This window comes from Labeo rohita, chromosome 17 (genome assembly GCF_022985175.1).
Source record: "Labeo rohita strain BAU-BD-2019 chromosome 17, IGBB_LRoh.1.0, whole genome shotgun sequence".
NCBI lineage: Eukaryota > Metazoa > Chordata > Actinopteri > Cypriniformes > Cyprinidae > Labeo > Labeo rohita.
In genome coordinates, this window is record NC_066885.1 from 2,570,156 (window position 1) to 2,582,254 (window position 12,099).

The window sequence follows — 12,099 nt, forward strand, 5'->3', positions numbered from 1 at the left end:
CAGAAAGGACAAGCTGCTGTTTAAAAGACAGATCAAACAAAACACTGGAAGAACACCATGAAGTTTGATGTGGAGTATATTCAAAGACTTGTAGTTTTCCCTGGAGAACATCACGTGAGACCCTCAGCCTTCAACTAACAGGCCAGTGCTTATTTTATTCTGGGTATAAACACTTATAAATCAGGTCAAAGTGGAGTTTGACTCCAGAAACAATTAAGGCAGCAGTATATGGAAACGCAGCACACAAAGAGCTGTGATTAAAAGCCTGAGGAGCTGAGAGAAAGCGATTACTCCTCTGAACTTGCTTACTTCTTAGATTGCACTTGAGAGTGAGTCATGTTGTTGGATTTTTCATATTACAGCTGTTCTACTTCTCATTTAAAGGAACATTCCTAGTTACGTTCAACTTAATGCCTACGAGAAACATCTGTAAATTAATACAGAAAATCATTTCGACTTTTTCTCAGTTTGTAGGCAACATGTCTATATTGATGGAAGGCCATTGGGTTTATTAGCAGAAATATGAAGCTCATTGTCACAGGATGAACGAGACGAGAGGCGAGCGGATCCATATGCAAGCTTTTTATTGGGCGAGACAAAGACATGGTCGTACAGGCAAGGTCGAGACGGGAGCAAACAGGAATAACACAGGCAGTAGGAAAGAATAGTCCAGGAAACGAGAGCGATAATCCACAAGGCAGGCGGCTAGACAGACGTAAACGATAATGCAGGCGAGAAGTCAAAAACCACGGGAACTAGGAACTTGGAAACAGGAAAACGCTAGCAAACAACAATACAACAATCCGTGGTTAGCACGGCGAAATACAGGGGCTTTTATAGCGCCGCTGATTGGTCGTGGGTCAAGTGTAATGGCTGATGGGAAATGTAGTCCGGGGTGTGGTGCAACAGTCTGTGTGTGAAAGGGCGAGAGTGACATCTGGTGGTGAGCGGACAGCGGGACACCGACCAGATTCGTGACATAGCCCCCCCCCAAGGAGCGGCTTCCAGACGCTCCAACAGAGTAACAGTCCAGGGAGCGGTGGGGCGGGAGTGAGACAGGGCGAGGGCTGGAGGACCAGGTCCCTGCGGAGGACCCGGTGATTGAGGCAGAACCGACAGAGCAGGTACCCTCCAGGGAGGGGCTGGAGGCGGAGCAGGAAGCGCAGGAGCCCTCCAGGGCGGAGCAGGAGGCGGGGCGATCCTCCAGGGCGGAACAGGAGGCAGAGCAGCCCTCCGGGGCGGAACAGGAGGCGAAGCCGCCCTCCGGGGCGGAACAGGAGGCGAAGCCGCCCTCCGGGGCGGAACAGGAGGCGGAGCGGCCCTCCGGGGCGAAACAGGAGGCGGAGCGGCCCTCCGGGGCGGAACAGGAGGCGGAGCGGCCCTCCGGGGCGGAACAGGAGGCGCAGCGGCCCTCCGGGGCGGAACAGGACCCCGCTTTACGATCTGGGACCTGGGGAAAGCAGAGACAGAGGAGACAAACAGAGAAGGGAGAGAAGCAGAGAGCTTGTAGGGGGACGCCACCTCCAAGGGAGGATCCACAGCCATGGCTGACACCTCTGGAGGTATTGGCGCAGCTTCTCCGACCAAGTGGCACTCTGGAACAGGCTTGTGACCAGGCGAAAACTCTGGGGCTGGCTTGTGACTAGGCGGGAGCTCTGGAACAGGCTTGTGACCGGACGGGAGCTCTGGAACAGGCTTGTGACCAGACGGGAGCTGGGGCGGAGCAGGAAACCGCGTTATGGCCTGGGACCTGGAAACAGCAGAGACAGAGGAGGTAGAGAGAATATGGGGAGAGGCAGAGAGTCTGTAGGGGACGCCGCCTCCACGGGAGGATCCACAGCCGAAGCTGACACCTCAGGAGGCATTGGCGCGGCCTCTCCAACTGGCGGGGGCTCTGGAGTAGGCTTGTGCTTGGACAGGAGTTCTGGAGCAGGCTTGGGAGCAGACGTGACCCCAGAAGCACAATGTGCAGCCCACACACACCAGATGGCAATAGCCATTAAGGGTAGAGCAGCAGCGGGAGGTTGTGGTGGGTCCAGGGCGCTGGCTATCCCGATAGGCTGTGGTCTTGGGATGTCAGACGAGATGTGACTTGACTTGGGGTCTGGTGTGACTTGACTTGGGGACTGGGCATGACCTGACTCTGGGCCGTCAGACGGGTCATGGTAAGGCTCTGGGTGGCCAGACGAGACGTGGCTTGAGTCTGGGCCGTCAGGCGGGGCGTGGCTTGAGTCTGGGCCGTCAGGCGGGGCGTGGCTTGAGTCTGGGCCGTCAGGCGGAGCGTGGCTTGACTCTGAGCCGTCAGGCGGGGCGTGGCTTGACTCTGGGCCGTCAGGCGGGGCGTGGCTTGACTCTGGGCCGGCCGCCTTGACATTGCTCGACTTGGAAGCTTGACTGGACTTGGAAGCTTGACTGGACTTGGAAGCTTGACTGGACTTGGAAGCTTGACTGGACGCTGAAGCTTGACTGGACGCTGAAGCTTGACTGGACGCTGAAGCTTGACGGGACTTGGAAGCTTGACGGGACTTGGAAGCTTGACTGGACGCTGAAGCTTGACTGGACGCTGAAGCTTGACTGGACGCTGAAGCTTGACTGGACGCTGAAGCTTGACGGGACTTGGAAGCTTGACGGGACTTGAAGCTTGACTGACGCTGAAGCTTGACTGACGCTGAAGCTTGACTGGAGACGGAAGCTGCATTATGACAGGACCTGACAACTAGGCTTGACTCACGAGGATCTGCAGAGGCCTGGCTTGCTTCAGGAATAACAGCTGTAACGTGACTTGGCTCAGGGACGACAGCTGTGACGTGACTTAACTCATGAGGAACAGCTGTGACTTGGCTTGACTCGTGGAGAACAAGAGCTTTGGTTTGACTTGACTCTGTTGTTTGACCGGACTTGGAAGCTTGACTTGACCCTGGGGTAGCAGCCGCGACGTGAAGGAGCGCCATTTTAGCTGCCCGTACAGCCATCAGGGGTGAATCCAGCACATGTGCCATCATGATAGGCCGCGATCTTGGGATGTCAGGCGGGACGTGACTTGACTCAGGAACCACGGCTGTGACTTTGCTTGACTCGGGAACCGCTTCAGGAAGGCCGGCCCTGATGGGTGCAGACTCAGGAGCAGAAAACACAACGTGAACAGGCTGTGGCTTGACTGAGATGGCCTGAGCAGGCTGTGGCTTGGCTGACATGGCGTTAGCTGGCACTGGCTTGGCAGCCATCTTGTGCAGTGGCTCTGGCGTGGCAGCCATCTTATGCAGTAGCTCTGGCGTGGCAGCCATCTTGTGCAGTGGCTCTGATGTGGCAGCCATCTTGTGCAGTGGCTCTGACGTGGCAGCCATCTTGTGCTGTGGCTCTGGCGTGGCGGCCATCTTGTGCAGTGGCTCTGGCGTGGCGGCCATCTTGACAGTGCTTGGCTCGGGAATGATGGCTGTAACTTGACTTGACACAGGAACCACAGTAGTAGCTTGACTTGACATAACAACTTGACTTGACTCGGGAAAACAGCTGCAGCTTGACTTAACTTGGAGACTTGACTTGACTCAGGAAACACAGCTGCAACTTGACTCGACTTGGAAACTTGACTTGACTCGGGAAACACAGCTGCAACTTGACTTGACTCAGGAAAGGCAGCTGTGAAATGACGGAGCTCCGTTATCGCCGCCATCTGGTGAGCGCGCACTGGCGCCGCCGCCATCTTGCGAACGGGCATCGCAGTCGCCGCCATTTTGCGCACGGGCTCCGTTGTCGCCGCCAGGGTATGAACGCGCTCGGCGCGGCCGCCATTTTGTGAACGGGCGCCGGCGCTGGCGCGATATCGCGTTGCTTCTCCGCAACATCCACAGTAAGTGAAGAACCGCTAATATGTAGTGCAATGTTTAGATATTGGCTTATAGTCCAATGGGGCTGATGTGTTGGCATTAAGGAGACGAACGGTTCAGAGAGCCCTCCACGGAAAAAGATCATTAAACACAGATCACTCATAGAAGTCTGGTGTGTTAATGTATGAAAGTCCATAACGTACTCCTCAACCGATCGCTCACCTTGCTTGAGGAGCATGATCTGTATCGCAGGGTCCTGAGCTGCTGGATCCTTGTTGACGGATTGTTCTGTCACAGGATGAACGAGACGAGAGGCGAGCGGATCCATATGCAAGCTTTTTATTGGGCGAGACAAAGACATGGTCGTACAGGCAAGGTCGAGACGGGAGCAAACAGGAATAACACAGGCAGTAGGAAAGAATAGTCCAGGAAACGAGAGCGATAATCCACAAGGCAGGCGGCTAGACAGACGTAAACGATAATGCAGGCGAGAAGTCAAAAACCACGGGAACTAGGAACTTGGAAACAGGAAAACGCTAGCAAACAACAATACAACAATCCGTGGTTAGCACGGCGAAATACAGGGGCTTTTATAGCGCCGCTGATTGGTCGTGGGTCAAGTGTAATGGCTGATGGGAAATGTAGTCCGGGGTGTGGTGCAACAGTCTGTGTGTGAAAGGGCGAGAGTGACATCTGGTGGTGAGCGGACAGCGGGGACACCGACCAGATTCGTGACACTCATATTTGTTAAAGTACTTGCATGAATTTTCCATTATTTTTTCTTGTTCTGTACAAGTCTCTTCTGCTCAAGGCTGCATTTATTTGATTAGAAAAGCAGTAATATTATTTTAATATTATTAAAATATTATTTCAATTTCAAATAGCTGTTTTCTGTGTGAATTTATTGTAAAATGTAATTTATTTCTGTGATCAAAGCTGAATTTTGCTGCTCAAGAAACATTTCTGATTATTATTAATGCTGAAAACAGTTGTGCTGCCCAATATTTTTGCAAAAATTGATACATTTTATGTTTCAGCATTCTTAACTAGAAAGTAAATAGAAATATTTTGTAACATTGTTTCTTTTTTGACAAGTTTAATATATCCTTGAATAAAAGTATCAATTTCTTTTAAATAAAATAACAGCAGCATAACTCTATTAATATATATATATATATGCATGTATGTGTGTGTGTGTGTGTGTGTATATATATATATATATATATATATATATTTATTTATTTACTTTTGTTTTTGCCCCCATTTTTCATGAGCTGAAAGATCTAAGACTTTTTCTATGTACACAAGATGTCTCTTAAATATTGTTCACAAATCTGTCTAAATCTGTGTTAGTGAGCACTTCCCCTTTGCCGAGATAATCCATCCACCTCACAGCTGTGGCATATCAAGATCCTGATTAGACAGCATGATTATTGCACAGGTGTGCCTTAGGCTGGCCACAATAAAAGGCCACTCTAAAATGTGCAGTTTTATCACACAGCACAATGCCACAGATGTTGCAAGTTTTGAGGGAGCGTGCAATTGGCATGCTGACTCACAACCTCACAACCGCGGACCACATGTGATCACACCAGCCCAGGACCTCCACATCCTGCATCTTCACCTCCAAGATCGTCTGAGACCAGCCACCAGGACAGCTGCTGCAACAATCGGTTTGCATAACCAAAGAATTTCTGCACAAACTGTCAGAAACCATCTCAGGGAAGCTCATCTGCATGCTCGTCGTCCTCAGCGGGGTCTCGACCTGACTGCAGTTCGTCGTCATAACCAAACTGAGTGGGCAAATGCTCACATTCGATGGTGTCTGGCACTCTGGAGAGGTGTTCTCTTCACGGATGAATGAAGATGACGTTTTCACTGTACAGGGCAGATGGTAGACAGCGTGTATGGTGTTGTGTGGGTGAGCGGTTTGCTGATGTCAACGCTGTGGTTTGAGTGGCCCATGGTGGCGGTGGGGTTATGGTATGGGCAGGCGTATGTTATGGACAACAAACACAGGTGCATTTCATTGATGGCATTTTGAATGCACAGAGACACTGTAACGAGAACCTGAGGCCCATTGTTGTGCAATTCATCCACGACCATCACCTCATGTTGCAGCATGATAATGCACGGCCCCGTGTTGCAAGGATCTGTTCCACAATTCCTGGAAGCTGAAAACATCCCAGTTCTTGCATGACCAGCATACTCACTGGACATGTCACCCATTGAGCATGTTTGGGATGCTCTGGATTGGCGTATCCCAAAAACTTCTGAAGGTGGTTGAAAATGGTAAAAATAAACTTAAGCATCATTGTAAAAAAGTAAAGTTGTAAAAAATGATTTATTGAAAAGATAATTGGAGTACATTTAACAAGAAAAAACTATTTTGGTGTTTCTTCTGCAAAATTTTGTTGAATAATTCAGTGTGTTACTTGCCATTTCTATGCAATTAACTGTACAATTTATTTCTGAGCTTTCTACATCAAATTTGTTTAGTGTACAGTACCTTAAATATATGCTTTCCCCATTTAAACTTTAAATCTTAATATTTTGTGATTTATAAAATTAATTCAGCCATTCGTACAGTAATATATACAGTAAGTGTTTAGGTATGCATATATGGGTATATTTAAGCCTTTAAACTGAGCTGTCAAACTGAGGATGGAGAACATTTGCGAGCTGTAGCTCACATACACTCGCTCAGGTACATTTCCTGAATCCTAATGCTTGAATGACCTGAAAATGAAGATGTATTCTGGATGCAATCTCTCTCGCGCTGATGTCGTTTGCGTGCGCCGTCACTCATGCATGCAGATCAGCGGCAACCCGGGCCTGGAGAGATGGCTGAGCTGGAGCACATCGTTTTATTAGATTGCTCAGCACAGGGAAAGTGAAATGTGGGCTAATTGCAAAAGAACAAGACTAATCTCAACTTTATATAGGCCACAGCGGGGGGCACGTTTGATCTCACAGCTACCTGACTTCACTGACAATAGCATGAGCAGTCGAGCGTCTCCGGAGACTCATCTCTTATTGGCTTTAAACGCTCTGGTTCTGCTTTTTTTGGTCCTTCATGGACAGGCTTCTTTAGAAGTGCAGTATGTATTATTAAAAGAATGGTTCACCTAAAAATGAAAATTTATTGAAAATGTGCTCACCTTCAGACCACCCAAGGTGCAGATAAGTTTGTTTCTTCATCAGATTTGGAGAAATGTAACATTCCATCACTTCCTCACCAATGGATGTGAATGGGTGCCATCAGAATGAGAGTCCAAACAGCTGATAAAAACATCACAATAATCCACAAGTAATCCACACCACTCCAGTCCATCAGTTAACATCTTCAGAAAACAAAAGCTGTGTGTTTCTAAGAAACAAATACATTATTAAGACGTTTTTAACTTTAAACCATTGCTTCTGGCTGAAATATGAGTCCATTATCAATAATAATGCTTCCTTTAGTGGAAAAAGTCACATCAAAATCCAGCCACATATTTGTTTAGAGCTGTTTTGGACTGTTTTGGCTTGTAAACGGTGCTTGATCTTGATTCAGACCAGACCACTTTTTCACTGGAGGAAGCATTATTATGGATCATGGACTCTTAATGATGGATTTGTTTCAGCTTTTGTCTTCTCAAGATGTTAACTGATGGACTGAAGTGGTGTGGATTACTTGTGGATTATTGTTTTTATCAACTGTTTGGACTCTCATTCTGACGGCACCCATTCACTACAGAGGATCCATTGGTGAGACAGTGATGAAATGCTACATTTCTCCAAATCTGATCAAGAAACAAAGAAAGAAATTACTAAATGTGACCCTGGATCACAAAACCAGTCATAAGGGACAATTTTGTGAAATTTAGATTTATACATCAATTGAAAGGTGAATAAATAAGCTTTCAGCTGATGTACGGAAGTTAGGATAGTACAATATTTGGCAGAGATGCAACTATTTGACCTTGATCTGGAATCTGAGGGTGCAAAAAAATCTAAACATTGAGAAAATCATCTTTAAATTTGTCCAAATGAAGTTCTTAGCAATACATATTACTAATAAAAAAAAAAAAGTTTTGATATATTTATGGTAGGAAATGTACAAAATATCTTCATGGAACATGATCTTTACTTAACATCCTAATAATTTTTGACATAAAAGAAAAAATGGTCATTTTGACCCATACAATATATTTTTGGCTATTGCTACAAATATACCCATGCTACTTAAGACTGGTTTTGTGGTCCAGGGTCACAAATATGAAATGTATTTTCCCTATAAGCATTCAGGTTTCACTTAATCACATTTCAAAAGTAAAATTGGCTGTGAAAGCTATTTTATATCTAGTTCCTTAAAATGCAGAATGACCCACATCAGTCGTTTAATCAGCTTGATTTATCGCTGGTGTATTAGTGGTGTGTAATAGTGGCTGTACAGGTTGTGATGTTCACTCAGTAGGCATCTGTGCAGCTTCTAGTGTGAATAGCATGTTAACGCTCATGTTTGCTGCTGTTCTCTAGAGCCGTCTGACGCTGTGTGAGGCTTTCAACAGGGCACTCATGTGCAATGGCACAAAAAGAGAACATATAATTTCTAGTGAATGAACAAACACACCTGTGAAAACGCTGAGATGAACCTTGAATGAAAAGAACTGCTGTTGTACCCTACCAAAAAAAAAAAAAAATCACTTACAAAATCACTTACTTTTTACTTTTTTTTACTTTACTTTCCAGTAAAAAAGTAAAATATTTTTACTATTCAAAATAACATTTTTTTGTTTGTTTAAATATATTCTAAAATGTAACCGATTGCTGTGATCAAAGCTGAATTTTCAGCAACATTAGTCTTCAGTGTCACATGATCCTTCAGAAATCATTTTAATATGCTGATTTGCTGTTCAATAAACATTTCTGATTAAATTATCAATGTTGAAAGCAGCCGTTTAAATATCATATATTAAATAAATGTTTTTTAATTAATTTTATTTTTATATTTTCTGTTTTAATAATTTGTTGCACCTTTTTCATTATTATTATTATTATTATTTTAAACATGTTTTATTAATATTTAATTTTAATTCTAGTTTTAGTTATTTTAGTGTGCATACTCAAAAGCCTGGTTAATCTGGTTTTAAAACCTCCAGTTAAAACATTTGTGCTTCTTAATATTTTTGTTTAAACATTTTTTTTTTTTTGTATGCGTGTGTATGTGTAACATTATTTTTAAAATTGTAAAAATGTTTATTTAATGCGTCCTTGCTGAATAAAATGATTAATTTCTTAAAAAAGACAAAAGTTTAACAGTAGTAAATTTGGCAGTACAATGATATTAAACAGCATTTCCATCTTGTTTTAATTCCATAAGGACATTCATCAGGATGTGGAGCAGGTCGTCCCTCAGGAATCGACTGGAGGCTGAAAAGTGCCTCTTCCTGACCAGCAGATCGATGATGTCAAAGAAAAGAAAGTCATTTCAGAAGTGGAACAAGTTCATGCATTTTGATGAAAGATTTCAGGTAAGAGGACATTTTTCTTTTAATATTTACACGATGAGTCGTTCACAGTAAAACCTGTAATGCCAATTAAGAAAGTCAGTCTGATTGTATCTTTCAAATCCATATTTATGTTATGACATACGATGGTTATATCACACATTTTAATTACAAAGATCTAGTGAGATTAGTGATTCAGTCCAGTGTTAAAGTAACTAAAAACAAATTATCACAACAAACCAACTTGCATAATTAATGTTATTCAGATAAAATAATATATTTTGACGTTTCTGTTGATGAAACCAATCTCTTTCTTTGTATTAATGTACATTTTTTTACATTTCTCACAATTTTAGTTTGTTCAACTAAAATGCGAACTGAAATAAAAATTTGTACAAAATAAAATAAAATAAAACTGTAGACATTTGCACACAAATACTAAGAATATTACAAAACTACAAAAAAAGTTTAACCATGAAAACAAAATGAATAAAAAAACTTTGTAATTAATTAATATTATTTACTTTACAATTAATCATAATTAATATTATAAATATAAAAACTCCAATATAATAACTTTTATGGAATGCAACATTTTGTATTTTCAGTTTAACTAAAATTAAAATACAAATAATAATCCAACAGACATATTTAAAAATAATAACTAAATAAAAAGCACAAAACAATAACAAAAAAAAAAAAAAAAAAAAAAAACTAAAATGAAAATAGGAAATAAAAACGTTAATAAATATTAAATCTAACATATTTATAATACAATAATATAATTTATAATAAATTCTAAGAATTTTAATATAATAAAAAATGTAATATTATTAATGTAATCATAATTTGTTGCATTTAAAGTATTAACAACAACTATTCTACTAAATAAGCCTGATTCAGACTACTTTTTTTTTTTTTTTTTCCATTTATGAATATAAATGTAGTCAGATTGCAGTTGTGCACCTGATGTGGTTTTTCTGTTCTGATGTGAACTGCTGTTTCATTAAATCTAAATGAGCGCATGGACTCAGGTGTAGGTAATCTCCATCTCATCCTGTTCAGGACAAAAACATGGCACAGAGGGCACAAAACACAAGCCCTGTCTGAAAACACCTCTATTTTTAGTCATTTTGAGGTGTTTTAGTTTGTATGGCACCATAAGTGCATTTCTTTCTCTAAAGTGTCCTTGCTTGTGTTCGACCCTTCACATTAAGGTCCCCAAAAAGCTGATAGAAGGGAAAAAAATGAAATAAAAAGGCAAAGTGAGGACAGGACACTTTCTGTAAAGATCCCTGGAGAAATATCGCACATGCATTACGCCACAAAAGAGATTTACAGATGGAAAAGAAGAGCTACGGAAACTTTTGGAATTGCTTTTCTCAGTCCTACGGATTTTTTGAAGTGTTTTTAGGTCAAGTAATTAGTATTAATTATGTCCAGCCTAGATTTGAGTACATTAAGCTATTTAAAACACTGAAATTGCATGTTGCGAGGATTCGGAGGTTGGAAATGGCATTCTAGCGCACAATGATTTCCCAAGGCTGTTCTGTTTCAGCTTGCGTGGTCGTCTTCATACATTATGGATCAGACTCCAAACGGAGCCCTGCTGTTTTAAAGGATTTTCGGTGTTCCCTACACACTACGCTTAGATCATACACATATGCAAGGTGTCGCCAACATACTTCATTAGAGAAACAAATCCCACGTTATTACAGAATAATGATAATTAAAGCATTCACACTAACTGCATTTGCATATGCACGCAATTGCTACTTCTTGCTTTGGTAAATAGGTAAATAATTAAAGTTTTCTGAATTTGGAGTTTGTACGTTTTCGAAAGTTCATCAAGGCTGCATTTATTTGATCAAAAATACAGTAAAAATCTGAAATATTATTGCAATTTAAAAAAACTGTTTTCTATGTGAATATATGTTAAAATATAATTTATTTCTGTAATCAAAGCAGAATTTTCAGCATCATTACTCCAGTCTTCAGTGTCACATGATTCTTCAGAAATCATTCTAATATGCTGATTTGCTGCTTATTTATTATAAAGCATTTATTATTGTTTCATTATAGTTTTATTTTTAATTTTAGTTAACATTTTAGTAATTTTGTTCTGCATTTTTGTTATTTTTATTAGTTTTAGGAAATCTTTAATATTAGTCCTTAGTTTTAGGAAATTTAATATTAATCTGTTTTTTCTGAAGACTAAATAAATAAAGTTCAAAAACAATATATATATGTATTCAAATAAAGTCCATACTTAATCTTAATATAAACTTATATTATTTTAACATTTATTTAAAATAAAATATAATTTATTTAGACATAAGCCAAAATGCCAGGACAATAGAAAATGATGATAATACGTCATGAAAAGTCAGGTCTTTTTTTACATAAAGTAAAAGTAAAACATTTTGTACATCCCTGTTTAAGATAAATTACTAATATAATATAATAAACTCTGAAAGACTTAATGTTTATTGTAATGTCTTTTTAAATGTACTAAAAAAAGGGAAAAAAAATTAATAAAACTAACAAAAAATGTAAATGTTTTATCTTAAAAACAACTATTATTGTATAATAAATATTGCACTGTTGTTTTAAATGTATTTGCGATGCATCAGGAGTAATTCGTTTTCTTTTTTAAAGGAATTTTTAAATAATTTCAAAAAAGTCTGCTGAACATTTGCTAATTTCTGCCATAAAAGTGTTAAATATTATTTCTGATATATATTTTAGCAACTTCTAGACTTATTTTCAGTTAGTTACTTTTA

The 12,099-nt window shown here is 40.9% G+C and overlaps 1 protein-coding gene across 1 annotated transcript in view; it reads left to right on the plus strand.

Annotated features, from left to right (window-relative positions):
- Window positions 1-9,219: 9,219 nt before the first annotated feature.
- Window positions 9,220-12,099, plus strand: part of sntg2 (syntrophin, gamma 2) — a 116,386-nt gene continuing 113,506 nt past the window's right edge. The window contains exon 1 of the mRNA XM_051134251.1: window positions 9,220-9,340. Coding sequence (XP_050990208.1) covers window positions 9,272-9,340 — 69 coding nt within the window. The 5' untranslated portion in view covers window positions 9,220-9,271. The remainder of the gene's footprint in view (window positions 9,341-12,099) is intronic.